The sequence below is a fragment of the Protopterus annectens genome, chromosome 16.part0 (assembly GCF_019279795.1).
Source record: "Protopterus annectens isolate FY-2018-M chromosome 16.part0, PAN1.0, whole genome shotgun sequence".
Taxonomy (NCBI): Eukaryota; Metazoa; Chordata; order Ceratodontiformes; family Protopteridae; genus Protopterus; species Protopterus annectens.
The window spans coordinates 764,954,629-764,981,155 of record NC_056750.1 but is presented as its reverse complement, the minus strand read 5'-3'; the positions used below and the strand labels follow the sequence as shown (position 1 = coordinate 764,981,155).

The following is a 26,527-nucleotide window of genomic DNA, read 5'->3' as shown; positions in this document are numbered from 1 at the left end:
AATCTGCCAATATTTCAATAGCCAGGGCAAATAGAAATTTTGCTTCTACTTGATGCTGCTTCTACACTGTATGTTGGTCCTTATTATATAGGTCAAATGAAAACTCCTCAATGATTCATACTACTTTCCCTGTAGACTTCAAGCCATTCAGCTGTCACACTTCTTGTAAGATCCACAAATTAACTTTGAAATGGTTCAATAGCTATGTAACTTGTCACAGACACTTTCTGTAGTTAATCCTAATATCCTGTTATGTGCATCCAGACTAGAGCTGTTGTTATCTCACTTAGTTCCCCTGGAAACCTTGCAAGTTCCTGCTGTAGGAAGCCTTCTACATCCACTTTTCTGATAAGAATATAGTATGCCTAGCAGACATTTTAGGTGGATACACTCCCACTGTAGCTCATTTTCAGACTTTTTTAGGTGTTTGACTATTAAAGTTTTCATTTCTCCTTTCGTGATTGTAATACTCTCTGTGAGCTAAGCTCCTTTTCATTCAGGCAGGCAGTTTAACTTTGGAGTTCACTGGCATTGTGTTTAACACTGCTCAGAGGCTTGGCTTGACACCTTCAGTACAGTGCCTTAAAGCATTCCTAGAACTTCGCTCAGTTTTTTTCTCCTGTTTGTCCTATTTATAACCGTACTTTGCCTTTCTTTTTGCATGGTGGCAGGTTCTTCTCTTCCATGCTAAGTCAGCTATTTGAGTAGACATGATACTTTCCTGTCTGTTTTGGAATATCACTTTATAGCCAGAACCACTGAGGCAGGTAGCAGTGTTTCACATTTGCTGCCACAAATCCAAGGTAGAAGTATCTTTTTGCCCTTTTGGAAGACTGCACTTCTGCCATTGGTAGCAGTTAAGAGAAAAAAATAAATACATTTTTACAAGTGTTTAGTAAAACTTGAGCTTATACAACTATATTTTGGATTAATCAGTGACCAGTCATTCAGTAATACTGGTTAGGCAGGTACAAGGCAAGGTGGGGCATAGCAGACAACATGTGTTAACGTAAGATCAGTATAGAGGCATATAGTCTTCAGGCATTGTCTAAAGGTTGTTTGGCTGCTAGTGTAGTGTAGATTTTCATATTGTTCTTCCAAAATTGATATTAAAGCATCTTTTTACTTTTTATAATCACCTTAAATTCACATTAATAATTTAATTTTGAATGTAAAAGTCTGACAGTGATGTAGTATTACATACAGTAAAATGTTGTAACTAACTTATTTTGTAAATGTGTACAATGTAGCAGAAAAAGATATTTTGTCACAAGCCTTGCTTTCTGCCTAAGGGTGGCTTTGCATTGTATGAAATGTTTTAGCACTTACTAAATTGGTTTAATTTATTGTGCAATTTTACAGGCACCAGCTCTTTTGCAAGTTAACCCTTCGGCACCTCAATAAGATCCCTCAGCACGTTCTGCGGCATGTCAGTGGGAAGCGCTATAAAAGGGCTCTAAAGAAATGTGAGTATTAATGGCAAAGCATTCAGTAAAACTGAAACAATACAACAATATTAAGTAGACTGTGAAAATACTTGTCCTTTTCATAGTGCCTTGTTAGCCTTTTTTTATCTTTCTCTGTCCGACGTTCTCATTTAGAACCATATGTGAAGAACCAAAACTTTTTGTAGATGAACCAGTTTGTGTTTCGTATTTATTTCATAGTTTATAGAAATATGTGGAGTTTAATGGCACATATGGATGGCTTAAATTTTTTAGTCTATCCATTTCACTGCTGAGTAAGTTGTAGTTCCAGATGACCAATAGTTAAATTCATGTCACACATCTGTTTCAAGAAATGGGCCTTTTTGTGCCTGCTGCTGCTTTTCTGTGTTATGAAGACTATGAACTCCTCAAGAAAGAGGATTTCATATTCATCCTACTTAGTCTGGTTGTAGTTAGCCTGTGGCCTATCGGCTTCCTTATTACAGCCTGTTTGCCTACTGTACATGTATGTATAAAGTAATGGAGTATTTCTGCCAAGTGGTTTTGCCACATGAAGTACAAAACTCTTACTGATGATTTGCAGTGCGTTACTACATGGAAATGCAATTTCCGTTAAAGAATTTACAGAGCATATTGTGACTGCATACTTGTATAGAGATGAAGATGTCTAGCCATGTTAAATATTAAGTATTAAGCAACTTGGCACTGCAGACTTTTCCAGACTACTGTCCCCATCTCCTTTACCCATAGTAGCTTATTGGACCGTATCTTCTTCACATCAATTTTGCTGCATTAACGCTTCCAGCAGTGAGTTTTTTTCACAGTCCTGAATCTTTTAGCTCACTATGTTTGCGAGAGGGAGAAGAATCAAACTCATAATTGCAAAGAGTAAGATTCTCTGTTGGGTCCTGGGGGAGCCCTATCCTTGAGCTCTCTCCCTCTTTCTCTGGCAGGTCCTTCAAGGTAGACATGTGAACCCGCTGACCTTGAGTTCAGAAAGTGGAACTGACAGGCACAAAGGGGGGAGGGGAAGAAGGATCCCTCAATAAAACACCAGCTAGACAAACTGTCTTTTACCACCTTGAGTTAGTAATACCAGATAGGAGTGGGCTCTTACAGTTCCTCTTCTGTCCATGACATTGAAAGTGACAATGTCTGCTTTGTCTGAATCCTGTCCAGCTAAAAAAAGCAAAACCTGAAGTGTTTCCAATTTGTTAGATGCAGAGATTCCTGTAGACCAACCTTCAGTAAATTCTTAGTCTCATTGCAGCATTGTTTTGGGAAATTTATTATTGAAAGATGTTCAAGACTTTGCAGATCCACCAGATTGTTTCTTGGGGCTCCTTCCCATAGTATGTATTCAAGCAGATTGTTTTTGCATTGCCCAGTTTCAAGCTGAGTCATGGTAAACAGAATGTCACACTACGTTTCCACTGGGTGTGGGCTAATGCAGTGCCCAGTCAGCGGTTCATTTGTTAAATGAAGATTTGAAATGCACGTTACAGTTTTATCTGGTGACCTGTATCCATAGTGAATCTCACCATGCACCTCTGTCATAATTCAAAGGGTGGCGCAGTTAGAGAAGATGGCCTAGGACTAGATCTCTGTTAACACATCTGGCTGCATCGTAACAGATTTTGAGGATATTAATATGACCTTAATGCTCCCTTTGACAGTATCGATTTTGTTTTTTTCTGGACCATCAGTCAAGCTCTTACTTGGATGGGGAAGGCAAAAACCTTTCAGCTGTTGAAAGATTCCAGACTTCTCAAAGCTTATTGTAGAGTTCAGCGGCCCTTGTTGTCCTTGGTTCAAATGTGGCCAGCAGCAGCAGAGTAACACTGGTTGTAGTAAGAACTGCCAGAGCTACAGCAACGTGAAGAATGTGGTTGTGAGCTCAAAGGCTGAATGACCAACAGCAGCAGCAGGAGTACCATGGCCTGCACTCTAGTGGGCATTGGGCAAATCTGTGAGACCGTGTTGGACTGTCACACTGTGGAGGCAGTCAGGGGGTTGTTTATCTTGCATGTCAGTAGGTTAGGATAGTAACATCCCATCACCATTCTGTACCTCTGCCAGATGTTTAACCCTGTCAGAAATCTGTTAGTGGAAAAGGTGGTGAGCCACATTAAAGTGAGTCATCCAGAGCGTCCCAGCAGATTAGAAAGGATATCAGTTTTATTTGAACTTTTTTTAATTCTTAAGAGGACCAAGAACCTCCTGCCCCTGCTTGACTTCAGCAGTCTAAACCCATTCTTCCCAAAAGAATCATTTTGCATGGTCAAGGTGCAGTCAAGTCCGTCCCTGTCTGAGAGAATGAGACTGGATATTTTGGACCTTCTCTACACTTCCAAGTTGGATCCATCCAGCACCAGTTTTGAATTCATCCATTTGGTTTCACCTCTGCCTCTATTGTATTCACCAGGTGCATGTCTGTAGTTACACCAAGTTAGAGATACAAGGAGTTGAGATTTCTTTGTTTGGATGGCTGGTTCTTAGTTGCCCAAATAAGCAACAGTTTGGAATATGCAAGAGTGTGTTTGCTCAGTCTTTTATAGTTTTGAGGAATTAAGCTGAAGACTATAAAATCCACTTCATATTTGATGGATGCTTACTGGACACACTTTCATGCAAGGCTTTTCTTCTAGCAACCAGGATCCATTCTGTCTCATCAGGAAGCAATGCTCCCATCACTCAGGCTGTATCTTTGTTCACGTTGGTGAGTCATGGTACCCTGGGAATTGACCATTTGTATAGTTCACTAGCATTAATTCCAAATGAGTTTTACAGTGGATCCTAAGGGTCAGACCAAGTGAGCTTGGATAGTATGGATTTCCAGGTCATGCAGGAAACATTTGTAAAGGCAAGATACAGCCCAAATTGACACTAGGCAATTCCTTCCAAGTCCTCACTGCAGACATCTGTAACTTAGGATGGGGCATTGCCAAGGGGAGACAGCCCAAAGTGTATGGTCACAAATATATATTTGATGCATATTAGCATGTTGGAGATGAGGACAGTTCTCTTGACTCTATGCAGACCTGTCAGGACTCTCTTCCTGGCAGTGCTATCACCTTGCACACTGACAATAAGATTGATTTAGTACTTCAGTACTCTATGCTAAGATGCATTAAAGATGCTTGGATAAGCCAACTCTATGAACTGCTTTCTGATGGCAAACAACAGCCTGGGTGAAGCCAGTTCATCAGTAGACTGGCTCAGTTGGTGCTTTCTGATGCCACACAAGTGGTCCCTTAGTCTCAGCGGTAAGGAATGTCTTCTGATTGTGGTAGAAACCAGTGATGACATTTTATGAATATTTATGAAGATTGACCACACACCTTTTTGTGGCCTTTCTGAAGGAGCCATCTGGCTGCCTAGTAGGGTATTTAATCAACTGAAGAAGTCAGAGTTAATCCTTGCAGTCATTGTGTGGGACAACTGCATACAGCAGTTTGTCTTGCCTAGGACCGCTTTAACAGATCCATATTGATGCATGTGTAGAATGAGAGTTACTGGAATCCTTTTGAATTAGTTCCAAAAGCATCATTTCCATCTCTCCATAACCTTGCAAGTGAAACTGACAATGCTGATGAATTTATAGTGTGTTGGATCAGCTGTGAGTCCACCCTTTTGGATGGTAACTGTGCCTTTCTGCCATTTGTAGGGATAGAGCCAGTGGTAAGACTTTGTTAGTAAGATGTATAGTGGAACTGTGAGGTTTTGTTTAATACTGGTGGGAAAGCAACCAGAGGTATTGTCATGACCATGATACTCATGCTTTTTAGTCCTGGATAGTCTATGGTGAGATTTTAAACTTGCGATATGATTGCCATAGTGGGGATTCTTCTATGTGTCTGCTTAAAAAATTGATCTCTAGTGACTTACAAGGATGTTGGTATTATGTTAATGTCTGACTGTACTGTCTCCTTGATCTGAAGGACACTGCATTCTTGGGAATTACCTTTAATTTTCCTTATATAGCTGATGAAATCTATGCTATGTTCAGCCTTTGTAGTGAGCTGAAATTTAAAAGGGACCTTATTTTTGTGAATTGTGTCTGAAAACTCATCTTGGCTAGATGAAGCCTGATTTTAATTGCCAAGGGAAATGCTTTGTAGTGGGGTGGTGTCTGGATCAGTTAAGTTGCCTGTGGTTATATAAATGAGTTCTGCTGAGATATGTTCCCATACTTTATTATCTAAGGCTGGTCTGGCTGATGAGCCTGTAATTACCTAGATCTGTAGAGGGGACAACCCTGTGCAGATGAGCCACAGTTGCAGTAGACCAGGCATTCGGCACAAACCCTTTCAATACACTGCAATTGAACATTTTAAGAAGAGGCCTTTGCATACATGGCACTGATGTCTGTTATCAGTCCCCAAAGAAATGTTATTTCTCAGCCTTTTGTCAGAAATTCTAATACTTGTTCCAAGGTAATTTCAGTGGGAGCTAAAACATCAGGAAGGGTGGGTTCAGCAGTGAGGTAGGTGGCACTAAATTGGTCTAGTAATATGTTGGCTATATTGTTGAGATTGCAATTCCTGATATTATGGATGAGCTTAGTGCAATGTTGAGTATTGTTGTTTAATTTTTTGACGTAACTGAAAAAAAGATTTGTAGTTTTCTTTCATGTATGTAGTGAATTAAAGTCCATACTGTTATATGTTTTTCAAACGGTGTTCTTAAGTTCCTTACTGGCATGCTTCATTGTGGACTTGAGGTAGGAAGGTGGGAATTTCTTACAACTGTTCATTATTATCCTTTTGATTTACAGTTTATTAATATGGGAACTCCACTGGATAGGTTAATAGGTTCATTGGTAGGTACTAGGTTAGCTGCTCTTATGGGCCATTTTAAGCCTAGCCAATTTCCCTTTTTGTGCTAGAAGTAAACTATCCCATTTGAGGGTCTATATATCACATCATCGAAAGCACAAAACATCAAATGCCTCTTCATCGATCCCTATTTGTTGAACTCTAAATTCAGATTGTTTCCGCTAATTTTTTCCCCACAGTAAGTAACTACTGGGCCAACATATCAACTGCATCAAAAACAGCAAACTTTAAAACCCACTCTTGTGCGGGGCTGCACCCCCAACACCCACCCTAACTAAATATTCCAACTCCGAAATTGCACTACAGTGGGGAAAAGGACAAATCTCCAATGATGACCCACAGGTTACTTACCGTGGGAAAAACTTTGCGGAAACAATCATTCGGATTCAGAGTTTGAAGAATCGTGATTGATGAAAAGGCATTCAATGTTTTGTGCTTTCGTTGTGATACAGACCCTCCCCCCCATTTGGTTATAAATTGACCTTACCCATTCACTGGTTGATAATTATATATTACTCCTAGTGAGAATAACTATAACTGAGGTAATTGGAAAGGACCTGTGGTTGGGATAAAGCATTTAGGAGCTACCTTTGTCCATTAGTAGTACATGTGGCAGATCTAGGGTAAATTTTCTGTTTCCCATCTATAGCTCTACGTTGCGCTTGAATATGGACAGTGATGAGCTTTGTTTTATGTGGATGGGGGTATGTTCTAGAGAAGTGGTATCTTCTACAGGATACATCTGTCCCTCCAAACCATTCTTTTGATTTTTGCAGAAGAGATTTAGATCCCTAGATCAAGTATTTCTTATGCCATTTGACTTGTTGATGTGCAGTAAATGTCAGTAATGGGTCAGAGGATGCCTTATATGCCAGACACAGGTCACCTCTTGGCAGTCTGTATGATACCGAGTATTGTGACATGACTTTGAGTCAGTCCAGTAGGACATGTTGCTTAGGGGTTGGGAGGGTGGCCTAATGGTTAAAGTGTTTGCCTTACAGACACAAGGTGCAGGGTTTGAGTCTCACAAGGGATAACTGGCTAAGCTTAAAATGGCTCGTAAGAGCAGTTAGCTTAGTACTAATCTATGAATCTATGAATCCATGTATCCTTTTAAGTAAGGTATCTCTCTGGGTGTTACATTTGTTGCATGTATCTGGACAGATATATGCCAAAGGAGACAGTATATTCAATGACTCTCCTAATGAGCGCTGAGTAAAGGGGGGCAATGACATCCTTAGTTCTAGGCACAGTCTGTCTGTTTATAAGCTGGGCAGTACAGAAGGACTTTCTTACAACAGTGGACATGTGTTGGTCAAACATTATGCCACTGTCCAAATAATAAGTTACAAATCTCAAACAACTGGGTCAACTCTAAGGGGCATATTGTCAATGTGATAGTTTCCTGGGGTAGATGACTTCCCAAAGGATACAGTATTTTTTTTTCTGTTTTGCATTTAATTTCAATCCATGGTTTTGGCACCAGTTATTTATTTGGGACAAACTTTCCTGCAGGATGGCTAAGCCATTTCAGCATTCAACAGCTGCTCCTAGCTTGCATTCATCTTAGTCAGCCAGAGCCCATTTGTTATTTCTGAGTTCACCACTATATTAATAGAGACGGGCACAGACCCTTCTTTACATCTGTTAATATGCTGGTATAAATAAGGGATGAATGTAGCAGCACTCTCAGTTGGATCCATTTATGGGAGATTCTTTGGAATCTTGCATAGGATTTCTACAAGCCAGAGAAGGTTGTCACAGAAGTTCCTGAAGATGGTAGTACGGTACTATTAGGTCTGACAGGTAATGATGACTGATCTTTGATCAGATTTAAACAGAGATGAAGAGATGCGCTGTTGGGTACATGTGACGGCTAGGCATAGCTGTCAGTGAGTCAAGGACAAATCCAGGAATAATCAGGTACAATATTAAAATAGTAATACAGTTAACCTGAGTCTTTGACAGAACAAGAGGATGTGAATTAATATGCATGTTGTTGAAGTCAAAAACAATAATAATTCTAATTGTTGTGTATGTATTGATTTGGTGTAGTTCATAACCTTTTTCCAAGTGTCACAAATTTTAGGAGGGATTAAGAGGACTTAGGTAAAATTTGTTTAAGGGAGGCACAGCAAAATTTTGAGTCAAAGTCAGGGATAGTTGATAGGTAGTAGGGCTAAGTTGGTAATTACCAAGTCAAGGATATTAGACCCTCTAGTGGATAGTTTTACAATTTGCTTTAGTGGGTTGTTAGGAAAACTGAGAGCATATCCATTTTTAGAGGTATAAAGGTGCCAGTCAGTGTTTGGGTAGTTGGAAGTCCGCTAGCAAGAGGGTATTTCGTTTGCTATTTAACCCCTCAATGGTATTAATGTAATTGTCATGATATTTTGGGGACATTGCTGGAGATCAAATAATCGTTGGATTTGTTAAGAGTGATTTGAATCTCTAGGAACTCCAAGTTGCAGTTGTGGGTAATTTGACATGAGTTGATGTGTCTAACCAATGCAGATATTCTCCCCACACTTACTCAGGGACCTGAAGGCATAAAAGGTACTAAACCTTGTTATAGAGGGAGTGCTGTCATTGCATTGAAACCACATCTTAGTAACTTCAAGATATAACTATGTTTGAGTTGCAGGAGGGGCTTTTGTTTTTACATCTTTCTGTTTAGAATCAAGGCTTTCAGTTGGACCTCCATAGTGTTAGGTTTGAGCTTGCTTTGTAGGGATCTCCAGAGGGGACACTGCCTAAAAAAATGCACTATGGGAGCTTCAAAGGTTTTAGCCAGTATGCAGGAGCCCTGAGGTGGTAGGAGTGAGCCATCTCTGCCCGAAACAGGAAGCATTAACCACCGTTTCATCCCAGGCCGACACATAATGGATCCCATTAGAATGACGCCAACTGCTTAGCCAGTTGTTAAAGCCAGTTATTTTGTCTTGATGTCTTAGGCATCATTCTTGATGAAGGCAAGATGTACTACTCAAGATGAGTGTCTTTTCTGCTTCTAAAACATGTATAGTTTAGGTTCCATCATATATTTTTTTTTTGTAGTGGTTAAAGACTGTGGCGCCATTTATAACATCTTGTTTTGAGCGTTCACATTTTCCTCAGCCGGTCCGGCAGTTGGCTGCTTGATTTGCCTCCTGTAAATCGCTCCGGGTACTCCCTCCCTGCCTTTAAGGTACAAGGACTACCTTCCTGCTATACCCAGAAGACACCACTGAATTTGCCTGCTAGCCAGGCTTCAAAGAAATGCTACTATAGTGTGGACTTCCCTACACAAAAAATTGTGAATGTACGTAGCCTTACTACAAATATCATGTAGAACTATCTTTACTACCTATATGTGTTAGTGTGACCTCCTGAGTGCGCGTACTAGCAGCCTACCGCAGCCCGCCAGCCACTCTCCCCACCCAGTCTCTTAACTTAAAACACACTGCAACAAAGCACATTTAGTATACTACTTTCTGTTTTATCTCCTTCTGCCACTAGGTGGCAGGACCTACCTATGTTAAAAACTCGTACAACTTTCATCTCCCGAAGGTTTTTTCCCAAAGCTTGTAGATATTTCTACTCCTACTCCCCAGTTTTATAACAGTTAAATTCCCACCCCCTCCTTGCTAAGATTAATATTTACATTCAAAGTTGTCTATACTACTATCCCTTACAATTTCAGTTATAAACCTTCTTGATTTAATTTGTTAAACTGTAGTTACTGATAAATTTTTCTGCACTACTCACTTCTTTTTTCTGTGCCTGATCTGTTCGCCCTCCGGGCTTGCTCTCCTCCCCTATCCTACCCCCAAATTCCACCCGCCCCCAGTACTCCTACACTTATAGTTCTATAGCCAGACCCCCTTTTATGACTACCTATCATCTTCCCTCAGGTGTTAGGTCCCCTCCCACTCTCATACCCCACCCTTCTGCATTTGCTCCCCTCCCCTTCAAACACTTACCCTCTTCTACCTCCAATTGTTTGATAAACCCTATATTTCCCAATCTCTTACAATCAAGTACTCCCACACCAATTTTAATGTCACACACCTCCACCTTCCCTACTTCTGCCTCCTTCTCTACCTACTATATCTCAAACTTCTTTCTACATCTGAGTCTCACTATATATACCTTATTGCTCACCAACCTTCTGATATTACATCTAACCCTATTACTTCAGCTCACTGCACCCCATGCACCATTACCCTATTTCCAAAAACATGCCACCAACCCACTTCCAAATGATCACTCTTACTCAGTCATCCCCATCTCTCCCTCTATTTTAGCCTCTGACATTCAACTCCCTAAAATAAAAATACCTCCTTCTTACCCCCATCTTCAAAAAACAAGACAAAGCTTATTCGATACTACCCACTCACATCAAAAACTAAAAGCTTCCCCAGTACAATATTAACAGCAGGTGACATACACCCAAATCCATGTCCAAACTCTAACTTTACCTCTATCCCAAACACCCCTCTCACCCCAGCCCACCAAACTGTACCTCAAAAACAAACCTCCTTCTATTCTTTTAATACCCGAAGCATCCTCAACAAAGTTAGTCTGTTTCATGCATGGATAGCAAATCGTACCCCTGATGTCATCGCAGTAACAGAAACCTGGTTTAAATCCCACAACATAGATAATGATATTCTCCCCCCTGGCTATAATATTATTCGCCTTGACCGTACCAACAAAAAGGGCGGGGGAGTTGCCATAGTCTATTCCAAAAATATTACTATTTCTCACATTAACCTTTCTGTCCCATCTTTCTCACCAGCAGAAATACTGGCAGGTACCCTTAAACTAAACAACTATGCCACAATTACTATAGTAGCCACCTACATCCCTCCAGGGGACAATATTCCACTACTGGAAAACATTCTCTCCTATCTGTCCTTAAACATCCCAAATGAAACAATCCTCCTTGGTGACGTAAATATTAATTGGCTAACCCTAAATAACCCAGGTACACCATGTAATATACATTTATATGGATTTACCCAGCTAATTACTAAGCCAACACATTTTAACAACACCCACACCACAAATACCCTCTTTGATTGGATACTTGTCTCAGCTCCTTCTAAATATCGCAATCCAGAAACCCTTGCCAATATTCTGAGTGACCACTCACCCATAATGGTGCTAAGATACTCAACCCACCTCTCTAAACCACACATATATATTACTAGATCTAATCTCTCCAACTTCAACCCCGAAACATTCAACACTCTCATACCTAGAGTATGCTGGGACTTCCTCACCCAGCTCCCCCTAGATGAAGCTGTCATTGCTTTCAACTCTACTTTTCTGGATATCGTAAACTCATTAGCCCCACCTCGTAAAATTAGGACAAAAGCAACCATATCTCCTTGGCTAACAAAAAAACACAAGAACTCTCATGAAATCTAGAGAGAAGTCCTGGAAAAAATGGCTTCAAACTAAAGACCCAAATGACCTACAAAGATATAAAGAACAAAGAAACCTGGTCAAAAGGCTTATCAATAAAGACAAAAAAGAATTATATTCCAACCCCCCTTTCTACACTAAAATCTAACCCCAAAAAATTCTGGAATGCTATCAATCAAATACTTCATCCTGGAAAAAGTACCTCACCAAACCCTACCCCAGAAAAGACACCAGAAGAAACTGCTGACACCTTCAATTCTTACTTTGTCGAATCAATATCCAAACTCTCTAACTCCAATAGCTCCACTATAACTAACCCCATAAACCAAGCTTCCTCAACAACTACCCCTCCCAAAATCTTCTCCCTAAAGCCCATCTCTACAGCATACATTCAAATCCTACTCTACAGACTAAAACCATGCTCATTATCTGCTGATAACATCCCATCGTACTTTCTTCAGACAGCTGCCCACTCAATTGCCCTTCCCATCTCTATCATCATAAACCGCTCAATCTCTGAATCCAGAGTACCATCCATCTGGAAACATTTCTACACCCTGCCTATCCACAAAGGTGGTAACTCCACTGAAATCTCTAACTTTAGACCTATTGCCATCCTCTCCCCTCTGTCAAAAGTTCTTGAAAAGTGCATATATACTCAAGTCATGGATCATCTCTCTCAGGAAAACTAGCATACACCAACACAACATAGTTTCTGACCAAAGCATAGCACATATACTGCACTTCTACCCTTTCTCAATACTATCTCCCTGGCTAGAGATGACCATAAACCTATCTCCTGTCTCTTCCTCGATCTCTCAAAGGCCTTTGATACTGTTTCTCACTCTCTGCTATTAAACAAACTGTCTAACCTTAACTTCTCTCCTGATACAGTGGCTTGGTTTGAAAGCTACCTAAAAGATAGATTTCAATCAGTAAAATGGGACACTGCTTTATCTACTTCCCTTCCAATACAAATGGGAGTCCCACAAGGATCCATTGTAGGGCCACTGCTTTTCAACATCTTCACAAACCTGCTCTATACCTCCTGCCCACTTTCCTCTATTATCCAATACGCTGATGACTCCACAGTCATTACAATAGCTAACTCTCCCTCCAAACTCTTATCAGCTACCCAAACATCCTTTAATTCAGTTGAAACATGACTCTCAAACAACAAACTCATCCTCAACTGTAAGAAAACAAAGCTCCTACTTTTCCACTCTAAAACATCCAACCATATAAAATCCTCTTTTACCATCCAGTCACTTAATAAGACTCTTATTGTAGTTGAACCTAGCTCAAAACTCCTTGGAATCACAATCGATGATCAACTAAAATTCGACCTCCACATAAACAGCTGTATCAGGAATACTCTCCTTAAATTAGGCCTACTTTATAGAAATAAAAGATTTCTCACCCAGTTCGGGTGTGTGAAAGGCAGATCATGCCTCCTGAACCTGTTCGACTTCTTTGAGGCAGTCACCAAAGCTGTAGATGAGAGTAAGGTGGTTCACACAGCCTGTCTTGACCTCGCCAAGGCTTTCGACACAATCCCCCATTCTGGAATTATAGCCAAACTCACTAAACTAGGTATAAATCCCTACATCACAAGATGGGTTGCCAACTGGCTCACTGACTGAACCCACACTGTAAAAGTTGCAGACTCCAAATCTGACCTCAAGGCAGTGACAAGTGGAGTGCCACAGGGTTCCGTCCTGGGACCTCTCCTGTTTGGTATCTACTTCTCTGAAGTACAGGCTAACACAGAAGGCCTCTGGCTAACAAAGTTCGCAGATGACTGCAAACTAGGAGCCATAGTCAAGTCCCCAAATGATGCAGACATCCTACAGAAGGGCCTCACTGAGACAGATGCCTGGTGTCAGAGCCATGGCCTCAAGCTCAATGCCAAAAAGTGCAGTGTCATCCCCTTAGGTAAAAACTCTGTACCCATGAACTACCACATAGGCAGCAATCTACTTAACACAGAATGCTTGATAACAGACCTTGGGACCCAGGTGGACCGTAATCTCTCCTTTGATAGTCACATCAACACAGTAGTCAGGAAGTCCTTCTACGTGGCACATCTCATCATAAAAGGGTTATCATCCAGGAAAAAAGAGGTCATTGTTCCCCTCTACTCGTCACTCATTAGACCCATTATTGAGTACAATGCTCCTTTTGGAATGTACATCACAAGACATCTGCAGAAGCTGGAAAGGCCACAGAAGTACCTCACAAAGAGGATTACTGGCCTTAAACAAATGCCCTACACTGACCACCTTAAAAACTCCAGCTTTACTCCGTAGCATATCGCCTACTCCGAGGTGATCTCTGCCTAACATATAAAGCTATGTCAGACCCAGAGCTGTTGGACATGGTACACCTAAGGAAATCCCAATCCCTCCAAGCTACACACTCTAGGGACCTAAACCTTGTCACCACAATAAACAGGGCACGCTGGAGGGATAGATTCCTGTCCCAGAGACTTCCTATACTCTGGAACAAGCTGCCCATCTATGTCAAGCAAAGTTCTTCATTAGCACTCTTCAAGAAAAATCTTAATGAGTGGATGGGAAAAAGGAAATACACCCCGGGGATCACTTCTTTCTCTCTGCTGGACAGTGGCACAGGAAAATAACTTTCTTGGGTGGCATAAGCTATGGTACCTTGCTGGCTAGGCTTACGTAGGCCCTTGGGCTGATAGCCTTGTACCTACCTATGAACAGCCCTCACTCATGCCTACCTTCTTCCCTGTTTAACTTATTGCTCACAAATCCTTACCAACCTAAATTCCTCTCTCTTCACTGGACTTGAGGCCACATACCATAAAGTAGCGAGATTTGCAACTCGACTATCCTATAGATCTCACCATTGTCTCTCTCTAAGATATTTAAACTGGCTTGAGTTGCCCCACCTGCTCCTTCTCTCCCAGCTCCAAACCATACACGCAATTCTCTATCAGCCATCATTCTGTCCAGCCTTACACACCATCATCTCTCACTATACTCCTTCAAGAAGCCTCCGCAGCTCTTCCCAAGACCTCTTAAAAATCTATAAGCCAAAATCTAAAGCAGGGTGTAGCCTATACAGCTATCATAGCTTTATCGAATGGAACAAACTTCCCCTCGAAATTTGAACACTCACACATCCCAAACAATTACTAACTCTAAAATAATATTTCATCCAGAAATAGATCTGCCAGTGCTCAAACCCACCTTGAAACCCACTATTTCTCTCCACTAATCCACTAGCTTTTCCCCTCTCTCTGAAACTTTTATTCCCTCCTGATTGATTTAATTGTAAAATTAACATTCTACTCCTATGCTGCTCTTCTATACCAACTACTACTTTCAAAAAAATGCTCTATTATCTACCTGATTTCTTTTTTTTTTTACATTTTCCTATATATAATATTAGTATTTATGACAAAATGTAATCTGTATATTCTCAAAAATTCTCTTGTATTCTACCTGTATAATACCTGTTAATAATGACAAAATGTTATATCTATTTACTGGAGCTTTTCTCCCTGGGTCTCTGCTGAAAAAGGGCTTCGGTTCAGTCAGACATTCCCAGTCAACAAATGTAAAATAAATAAATAAATAAGTCTGCTTGTCTCTCTGGTCATTTGCTCCCACGTGGGCCACCACAATATCCTAGTCATATTTGTTTTTAAGGGACCTTAGGGCTGTTGTATCGTCACAGATCCTGGCACCTAGCAAACCATTTGGAGTAAGCCTGTTCTTGTCCAGGCTGATGCCTAAGTATAGAATCACCTAGGACAGAAACATTCCCTGTGTAGGAGTAGACCTAGTGATCCTTGTGGGTTTGTCAAGAATAATTAAATAGTGTTGCTTCGTCTATTTGCTACTACCTGTCTGATACTAGTGCTGGTCTCAATGTAGTCATACTCTGCTAGGAATCTGTGTACCTCTGCTCCTTTTTTTACCAGGAGCAAAACAGTAGCATTAATCCCAAGCTGGTGTCTGAGAAGCAGGTGACCACTTTTCCTTGATCAGCAGTCTCATCTCACATGTTGCAAGGGTCTATAGCCTTGTTGTAGTCTTCTCTTAGTAAATACCCTGGATAGCACATACAGCAACTGAGCATAAGAGATCTGAGCTGCACAGTTGTCCAAAACGAGATCAACTGAAGCTTTAACACTATAGCTTCTATTTGTTGGGGATTGCTAGTTTGGTGGATGTTTGTATCCAAAGTGAGGAAGGGCATCTGTTGGTGAAGATAAATCCTGCTTCATGTCTTTCATAGTTAATGTTTGTTCTCTTTAGGTACAGAGCATAACTTCGTTTCATCTCTCCATTTTGTGAGAGTCAGTCAGGAGACCATCACATGAAGAACAAAGTATCCACAGCTGCTTGAATTAGAAGAGGCAGCACACATTGCATAGTGTTGCCATGACACCAGCGAGATAAACCAGGGATCTCCCACCTAAAAGACTAAAGAAGTGCCAACAAGGAAAGGGACACAGAGGGTCCAGTGAGTTGTAGATCAAGTCCAAAGGCCCACTCTAGACTCAAGGGATCTTGTCTTGTGAGGCACTTTCCTGGATGCCTATTTGTCCAGAGGCTGCTAGTAGTGCTCATCAGGTAACCACTACTCTGGTGGAAGACCAACTAGGGGGGGAGGATGCATGGTTCTGTCAAGAATAGTTCTCCCAAGAAAAGGTAGCGCTTGGAGGCCAGTCTTGGGGTTAACAGAGATTTTCTACAAATGCTATTGTTCAAAATGCTACCTTTGCCAGCCCTAATACTCCTCTCTTTCCCCAGGATTTTATGGCTGCTCTGGATCCACTACATGAGTGTCTCCACATCCCCATGGGCAGTACCTGGGATTTAGAGTGGGGGGGACTATTATAAATTTTATTTTTTGTTCTTTGGTGTATCTACTGTATCCAGGGTGTTTACATTGTGACTGGGTCTAGAAATTACATACTGCAAATCCAAGGGCGTTCACATCTCTTTTTACCTGGGTGGTTGTCTCATTCATCCTGCACTCATTTCACTACGGCCTTCTTCTAGACACAATATCTCTTTAACTGTGATTTGGGCCGATTTAATCTCATCCCAGCAGGGCCATTTCTTGGGAGCACTTTTGGACACCCCCAATCAAAGGGCATTCCTTCCTTCAGGAAATGTGGTGTTTCAGACCACACTTCATTTCTATACAACAGCAGAATCAGATTACTGCCTGTGAATACCACAGGGCCATGAATTGCATGATGTCTTCAGTCCTGATGTTACCTTGTTAAAACTTCATGCAAGGAAACTGCCATGGCACTTATGGAGCAGAATGTGTCAGCATCCCTGCAACGGCCCATTCCTCTGCTGTCTTATAACAAAAAAAGAGGTCTTATGGTAGAGTCAACATGTATATCCCTGGTTAGAGGCCTGAACACCCACACACTTGCTACAGATTCCTCAGACTTAGTGTTGGGGGATCCATTTGGGGAGACTAAAAATTCAAGGAACTTAGTTCAGAACGTGGATAAAATGCACATGAACATCAAAGAGATGATATTTATAGTGTTAACCATAAAAAACATTCCAACAGATGTGACAAACCGGTACGCTGCTTCCTGCATATACTCAGGCACCGCAATTGTCATAGTACATGAACAAGTATTGTCTGTGTGTATGGGGGTGTAGTCCACTGTTACTTTTCTGTTATATGTAGGATGTCGTGGAAGCTAGGCAACTTGGTCAGGACTCTGTTCCAGTCCTCACGTTGTCATATATTCCCTCCAAGAGAATCCTGATCTGAATAGAGAGATGATGAAGTCAGCAAGAATAGGAGAGTAGTATTGTTAGAACTGAATTTATCCTCTGCTCTTGGTGAGTCCCTTCATATGGTGGACTCTGTTTTCACAAAATCTGACCAAGAGGATACTATATAGAATATATTCTTTTTTATATATAGCATATATTATTGAGAGAGGTAGATGTAAAAAAAAAAAAAAAAAAAAAAATTGAAAAAGAGCTGGGCGCACAAGTCTCAGGATAAAAAAGTGTTGAGTCCTTGTGTGCACACTTTTGTTAGGACTGGAAAAAAATGGCAATGTAGAATCCTCAACACCCAAAATCATTCCTACAAAGGGATTAGGCCAGACTTTGGGAGAAGATGCCCCCCCCCCCGTTGTAGAAGGAAGTAGTAGTTCACAAAAACTGACAGGCCAGAAAAGAACCATAAAGATGATAGAGTGGACTATTGAAGATAAAAAAGAAAGTCTGTATTATTGTTATTTTTATGCAAAAAGCCCAGAATTTTCAGATTAAAAGCGAAGTTAGAGGAAAGAAAAATACTTGCACAGGAAAAACTGTCAAAAGCTTCAAATTAATACAACAGATCAATGAAAAACTTTACATAGATGAAGAAACCTTGGGCCACCTGGAAAAAGGAACAATGGAGAAAGTGCAAAAATGTAAAGAACAAAACTGAGATATTTTTGAAAGGTAAACAAAAGAAACATAGGCATGGAAAAGAGAAAAAGATCTGATATGGTGCAATATTAATGAATACAAAAAAAGTGATGTTTGAAGAGATAAATACAAGCAAAGGCACACAGATATGGAAAAATTCACAATTAAAAAAAAAAAAAGAAAGCAGAGAATGTAGATCAGAGCATTAGCAAGATAAAAGTTAAACAAATAGAAACTCAATTTATGGATTATCTGCAAGGTGAAGGATTTAGTGTAGAAAGTACAACACCAGTAATGTCACAGCATGATGGAACAATACATCCCCAAACTAAGGAGAAATAAGAAGCATCTGATGACTTGCCACATGATGATGTAGAAAACCTTTATAAAACTGATACAGGCAATGTTGTGGATTGATGCACTGAAGAATTCCCATATGAAAGAGCAGCAAACGACACAGGATGCAGCTGAAGAGAATATGTTGCAAGAAGATGTTCTGGAAGTTTCTGTAGAAATAGAGAAAAAATGTGGTTTCAGTTTAGAAGAAAATGTAAGGGAAGAATTGCTTGATTTAAAGGAGATGGATAGATATATTAAGATTAATGAAAGAAATAGATCAGAAAAAGTAAATAAGACCGAAAATGTTAGACTGATAAAAACGGATGAATGTAGTATGATTGCTAACAGAAAGTCATGTAATGTATCAGAAGTAAAAAGGATATATTACTGTGTATCTAAATAATAATGGTACTACCATAAAAACATAGAGCAATAAGGGATACGAAAAAATAAATAAAATGTTATCATGGAAGCATCGAATAGAGAAAACCTATAAAGCAGTTAAGACAGGAAGTGTCACTGTTAGAAGAATAATAGAAGAGGGAAGGATCAACAAAATGCTTAAAAAGATCGATCCTGGTCTGTTCTGCTACTGTGCATTGCTTTTACCAAGTCTGTCATACACTACTGCAACTAAACTTAGGATATTAGCACTGGCAGAAAAACTTAGAAAAAGCAGATAATTATAAAGGGAAAATACCAAATAAGCAAGTCATTGATGACCCGATAAAGTGTTATAGAGAACTGTGAAACAAAAGGAAAAAAGAAATAGACACATTTTGCAGAAATATTTATGAAGACCCTATGGAACAAAACAGATGCTAAATGGATAGAAAAATTAAAAGAAACAGGAAGGAGTTCGTGTTCAAGGTAAGAAATGGGATGAAGTAATGGCAAGAGAAATTGAATTTAAAATTAAGAAGAGCTTCTATCTGGAAAACCCCAGGCCTAGGTGCAATACCTAACTTCTGGCTATTAACATCTTTGCACACAGACCTGAGTAAGAATTACCGAGCAGATACCCACCTGATTAATCACAGGGAAAATTATACTCCCCCTTAAGAATGAACCCATAAGACAAGTAATTTGCCTTCTGACGATATACAAACGATATACTGGAATTGATGTAGACAGAGTTTATAGTCATTCAGAAGCAAACTCGATAATGGCAATAGAACAAAAGAGTAATAAAAGTAAGTCACATAGAACAAAGGATCATTTCATAGGGATTATAGTAATTTACTAGGCTAATGTCCCTAGGGACTTTACAAGCCTAGCCAAGTTCTTACCCTTATTTCCGCGATCAGCACCTATTGTACCTGTTCAAGAGGGACAGAGGTGGAACCCCCGGGTGAATTTATGGTCACTCATCCAATTGTCCAGATTGCATTTTAAAGAGGGCCAGTGAGGTGCTGTGTTTGACATGAAGTGGGAGTCTGTTCGAAAATGTGTTATAACCTCTGTGAGACAAATTTGTCCCTCCAGCAGGTTTTATTAATGTCACATACCAGGTTAAGGTCTTTTAGAGTGAGTAAACCGTGTACCATTTGACTTTTGGATATGAAGCATTTTCAGTAATGCAAGGTCAGAGATCACCTTGTATGCAAGGCAGAGAACACCTCTGAGTAGTCTGTATAAAACGGGATAAAGTGCCTGGGAATTCAGACAATCCCTACTGGACAGATGGTGAAGACCTTGAATTTCCCTTGTGAGGAACCTTTGTGGTTTCTCCAATTGCTGCAGGTGCTTAAAATGGTACATACCAAAGGGGGCATTGTACTCCACTATTGTCCTGATGAGGGAAGAGTACAGGGAAGTAATAACTTCTTCTTTTTCTGGAGGCAGTGCTCTTATTTGTGAGATGACCAATATAGAATGCCCTTCTTACCACTGTGGAGACATGGTGGTCGAAGGTAAGGTTGCTATCAACCTGTGTGCCCAGGTGTCTCATCACTGAGTGCGTACTCAAGGTGTTCCTGTTGATGCGGTATTTAGCAGGAGCATCACTTTTACTAAAAGAAATAATGCATTTTTTTGCATTGAGTTTAAGGCAATGACTTTGGCACCAATGATTCTATTTGTGTAAGACCCTCTTGTAGGTTGTTGACATTGTTTGGAGATTCTCTGACTGGTTCCAGTTTGCAGTCATCAGCAAACTTTGTCAGCCACAGACCTTTGTTTTTGCTTTTACTTTGGAGAAATAGATTCCAAACAGTAGAGGTCCCAGGACTGATCCCCGTGGAACACCACTGGTTACAGGTTTGCTGTTGGAGGTGGATTCCCCTATTTTAACTATATGAGTTCTGTCAGTGAGCCAGTTAGTGACCCATCTAATGATAAAAGGGTTGACGCCTAGTTGGGTGAGTTTGTCAATGATGCGTGAGTAGAGGATAGTGTCAAATGCCTTGACTAAGTCCAGATAGGCTGTATGCACAGATTTCCCTTCCTCCTTGGGCCTGTCTCGAAGTTCACCAGGTTTAACAGCATGATCTCCCTTTGGCAAATCCAAACTGAGTAGGGTCGAGTGTTTAGAGATTTCCTATATCTTTGTTGATGAGGTCCATGATGATTCACTCCATGGCCTTTCAGATAAGGCTAGTCAGGCTAATAGGTCTATAGTTCCCGGAGTCAGTGGAAGCACCACCTTTGTGTAAGGGAGTGACGGTGGCTGGTACAAAGACAGTGCTTAGACTATGATTGAAAAAGAGTACCTAATGGTGTTTTTAATTCATGTTGGAGCCCATGTAGTATGCAGCCTGGGATGTTATCAGATCCCATAGAGTCTGTGTTTTTGGCCTTAGAGAGTGCATTTTTACTACCTGCTCTTTAGAGATACAAGGTAGGGGACAGGTTGTAGGGATGTCAATGGGTATGTTTGGTGGGGATAGGTGAGTGAAGTTTTCATAGGACTTGTTGGCCAGCAGGTTAGTTATGTTCACACACTTATGTGGTATTATTAACTACCAGTTCTGCACAAATCTGGATCTTTCCTTTTAGGTTATGGATGTAACTATAGAATGCCTTGTGGTTGCCCTTTTTTGAGGAAGCTAATTTGGACTCGTAGTTTGCTTTGGAGGATTTCACAAGAAGTCTTATTTGCTTGTTTAATCTGAGTAGGGAGTGGTTCCAGTTTAGGAGGATTCGCTCCCTCTTACTCTTAGACAGCAATTTCTTCCTCTTACTGTAAAACCTGTTAATGGTAGCTGTCAACCAGGCAGGTTCCCTCTTCTTTAAGGGGGGTTTTGGTCCTATTAGGTACAGCTGAGTCAATGCAGTTATACAGGTGTTTGTGTAAAGCTTTGGTGTAGAGCTCGGCATAGCTTCCAGTTCCGTCTGAGGCAGGAGGTGTAATGAAACTATTTATACCATCCCATAAGAGGTTATAATTTGCTTTGAGGAAGTTTTTTAGTTTATTTGCTGCTGGGATGGGGTTAGGTGTGATAGTTACTGCAAATGAGACTGATTTGTGGTCAGATCTCACCAGGTGCAGCTGCAGTGGTCCCCTATATTGGTGTGCAGATCCAGGATGTTGGCACCCCTTGTGGGGATGTCAACCAGCTGGTCCAGGGCATTAGAGTTAACAAAGTCGAGGAACCTTTGGGCAAATGAGTTTGAACATGAGTAATTTACCCAGTCAATGGATGGGTAGTTAAGGTTGCCCAAAACCAGAGTGTTTGGATGAATCTTGATACAAACATATAGATCAAATAGGCAGAGTGGGTGTCGTGATTCGTGGAGGGGGTCCTGTAGCCGGCAGTGACTTGAGTAGGTGTCCTACCAACAGTTAATTGCAGCTGAAGTATCTACAGGGAATCATACTGTTTAACCAATCTGGAGGTGTATTTATCTTTGATGAATATTGATACACCACCTCCTTTAGTTTTCACACCTTCAGTTTGTGGTCTGAATGTGTGGAAGGAGGTGTTACCCAGTATGGCTGGGGTGCTCTTCACTATGTAGAACCAGGTCTCTGTGACTGCACAAATATCCATGCCTTCCAAGGTGAGGACCGCTTCCAGTGCGTGCAGTTTTTATGCTGAGATTCCTAGCGTTTAGCAGCATAACCTTGAGGTTGTTTTTAGATGGAGTTTTTATGTTGGGAATTTTGTTCTTGAGACACTACCTGGAAAAGGCACTATGGGGGTGGCAAGAGCCTTAGCAAGTAGCCGAAATCCCAGAGGTGACAGATGAAGACCATCTCTGGCAAATCATTGAGGTCTGTTGATCATGTCATCCCAGGCTGACAGATAGTGGATCCCCTTAGAATGACATCAGAAGCTAAGACAATTATTGAAGTCAGTCATTTTCTGTTTGTATTGAGGCATCATCCTTGGTGAAGGTAAAATGCTGCTTAAGGCTAGGGGCATACCTGCCTGAGATGCATAGTCCGAGAGCTCAGTCATGTCTGTTCATATAGTCCAGAGAAGTAAATCTCAAGTCATTCACACCAACATGGACTATGACAGAGTCATAACAGTACCTATTGTTGACAGACTTCAGTGGATGTGTGATATGGCGTATCCTGGCACCTGACAGACCACTAACTGTGACCTTTTCCTTATCCAGCCTGGTGAGAGAGACATCAGTGTATCTCATGATGACATCACTTATGAGTAATATGTTTGATCTTGTGTTTTGCCTTAAGGGTTTGACCGGTGAGACACTGGTACATGAGTTATTATGTGTCATGTGTTCTGCAGAGGAAGTATTATGTGTAGCGTGCTTATGTTTGTGTTTGAGAGGTCTCTGGTGTTTAGTTATGTTCTGATGAGGATCTCTGCATATGTAGGTATGTGTGATATGGGTTTGGGCGGAGTAGGAGGTGAAGTGTGCATGCTGGCAACCCGCTCATTGTCGTATGTACTGACTGATGTGTGAGAGAGCATGGATTCAATGTTTGCTGAATAAATTCATAATAGAGAATTGTAAAGAAGTAAAGAATTTAAGTATGGTATGGATAGATTACAAAAAAAAAATTGGCAGCATCCCACATTTAAGGATAAAGGAGTGCTTACAGATGTGTGAGATACCTCCTACTTTGATCATTTATATTACAGTGACCATGAAACGGCGACAAGCCACTTTGCAGTTAAGGCATGGCAAAGGCAAATTATTATCTTGAGGATAAAAATTCAAAAGCAGATATTCCAGTGTGCCTCTTTGTCACCACAGCTATTTTGTCTTGCCCTTGCACTAGTAAGCTGTTTACTTAACAGATTAGGTCTTGTTTGCAGTTTGGCTCCCAGAACACAACCTTGCTTAAAGACTTCTCATCTACTTTTTGTGAATGACTTAAAACTGTATAGTTCTTCAGATGAGGAATTGAAAGCACAACTGCAAATGGTTAAAACTTTCTCAGATGATATAAGAAATGTCATTCAGTCTTGATAAATGTGCAAAAGCAACATTAAAAGCAGGAAAGTTGCAGTACCAAGAAAATGTCAGTCTGGGGCAAGAATGGGATGTAAGGAAACTCGAGCAAACAGGAATGTTTAAATATATGGGAATTGATGAAGGATTTGCATTAAGACATGAACAAATGTAAATAATACTCTATAAGGAATACTTTAAAAAACTAACATTGAAAACATCTGTAAACTCACACATATGGAATCCGCTCAGGCAATCCGACCAGTAGTACACCAACACCATACACAAGTTGAATAAATCCAAGGTGCGTTTAATATACTGTAACATGGAATTTAAGCACATAAAAAAGCTTTCAGTGCATGTCTAGCAATCATGTGACTAGGTGGAGGGGAATTTAAACCCCTGTTTCCTGTGTAGGCTTTTTTCTGAGGAAGTTGGTTTATTCAATTAAACAAAAAGCTTTTTTATGTGCTTAAATTCTATGTTACAGTATATTAAACGCACCTTGGATTTATTCGACTTGTGTATGCTGTTGGTGTATTTCTGGTCGGCTTGCCTGAGCGGATTCCATGTGTGTGAGTTTACAGAAGTTTATCGTTTTTTCTTGAGTTTGTGTTTTAACATTGAAAACAGCCTTGACCTCTAGGCATAAAGTTCAAATTATAAACAAGTTTGATTCTCCTGTTCTAAGTTAGTTTTGAGGTAATTGACTGACTCTAAAAGGCATTGGATTAGTTGGACAAGAAGACATGAAAAATGCTTCATGTTTATTAAATGATATGTAGCAATCGGTGTGTATACCAAGATTATATTCCACACTCTGAAGGAGGTATGGGCCTCCTCAAAACTGATATATAGATAGATCTGCAGTTGTGGGACTGTATACATATCTGCTGACCTCATCAGATGCAAACATTGTTAAAGTTCTAAAACATGAGGAGAGGAAATCTAAGATGACGTAGTTTAGCAGAAGCATTCTGGTGTCATGTCAGGAATGTCAATCAAACCACAAGAAGATAAAAATTAGAACTGAATGTGCTAAAAACAGAAGAAAGAATATAAGAAGGATCAGATGAGAAGGAAAGAAATGTGGAAAAGCCATATAGTGGGAAATGTAGAGAGATCCTGGAACAATCTCATGTTGATCAGAATTTGACACAGGAATGGTTAAGGAGAGGTGAGTTGAAACCAGAAGATGAAAGGTTAATAATGACAGCTCAGGATAGTGACTGACTTTGTGCACATTGGTTTACAAAGTCCATTGAACATGTGAGTTAAACCGGCAAATGTTGGCTTTGTAAAAAAGAATTTGAAGCAGCCGTACACCTTGTTGCTGGTTGTGATGCATTCATAACAGAGGGCCTGTACACCAAAGGGCACACTAATGCGTTAATATGGTTGCAAAGAGGATTATACAATCACTACAACAGAGAAGTAGCTTGAGAAGCACTAGAAACATGAAGCACAAAGTATTATACTGATGAAGTATATATGGTATGGGATCACCCGTTACCAGTAGTTCAAAAAACAGATGTGAGAAAACTGGATGTAGTAGTCCACGAAAAAAAAAACATGAGTAGCACTACTCATTGAATTTGCTACACCAAGTGATTAAAGTGTCTAATGCACAAAGCGACATAGTCGTAAAATGTCAGGACTTGCAGGAAGAAATGAGAGCATTGTTCAAGAAAGATACCCAGACAGTTCCAATAGTAGTAGGAACATTTGGTCTAATAAAATAGAAAATAGTCATATTTAGATGTGCTACCAGTAAATGTAACTCCTTATGAATTGCAGAAGCAGTCAGTTCTGGACACATTGCTGGTGCTGCGAAGAGCACTTTTGGCTAACATGAAAGACTGAAACAGTACTAATTTCATGAGCTTTAATTATACCCTGCTGTGGGAATGGAGTCCATTCCAGCCATGGTATTAGAAACTCAAAAGACTTTGAGAGATTAAACTGAGAGGATCCTGGCAGATCTGAATATGCCTTGGGTGGGATGCACTAGAAATATACTTTTTTGCTTCTCCATCACTTTTTTTGGCCAAGGCAGCATTGGTTCCCTTCTTTGAGCTTGAAAAAGGCTGGACATCGCAGAGCAATGGGAAACTGATGCACTCCAGCAGGAAGATTTTAAGACGGACAGCATGGTGATCTAGTATTCCTTTCCTTTAGACACGTTTACTAAGAGCACGCTTACAATTATGAGGAAGGATAGGAAGCCAAATACAAGAACAAAGAAGTTATACTGAGCAAAATAGAAAGGTTCGTCCAATGGTACTAGAAAGAGGCTTTGGACCCAAACCAGGTCGCTGTGTCTGTGGTCCTTGTGTCTGTCAGAGCTTTACAGATGCGTCTTTTTTTACACTTCATAGAAATTACATGCATCTATCTCTGCCTGCCTCCAACAAGCCTTTACCTAGGAAAGACTACAGAGGTGAGAAAAAAAAAAGACCAGCTCTTCATAGCTTTTGCAGAGGGTAAGGAGGGCAAAACTGACCATCTCCAAGTGGGTAGCCCACTGCTCTGCAACTCATTTTGTTCCTCCTTTCTTGAGAAAACTGACTAGGGCATGGCAAGGTACAGTCTTCCAGGGGAAGCAACTGTAGATTTCCCCCTTATTTTTGTTGTGGGGGGAATAAGCACACAGGCCATCTTGGTATTGACAGATGAATAT

At 40.5% G+C, this 26,527-nt stretch overlaps 1 protein-coding gene across 1 annotated transcript in view; it reads left to right on the top strand.

The window, feature by feature from the left end:
• SURF2 (surfeit 2) overlaps nt 1-26,527 on the top strand; it is a 283,792-nt gene that overhangs the window by 55,642 nt on the left and 201,623 nt on the right. The window contains exon 3 of the mRNA XM_044058699.1: nt 1,363-1,466. Coding sequence (XP_043914634.1) covers nt 1,363-1,466 — 104 coding nt within the window. The remainder of the gene's footprint in view (nt 1-1,362; nt 1,467-26,527) is intronic.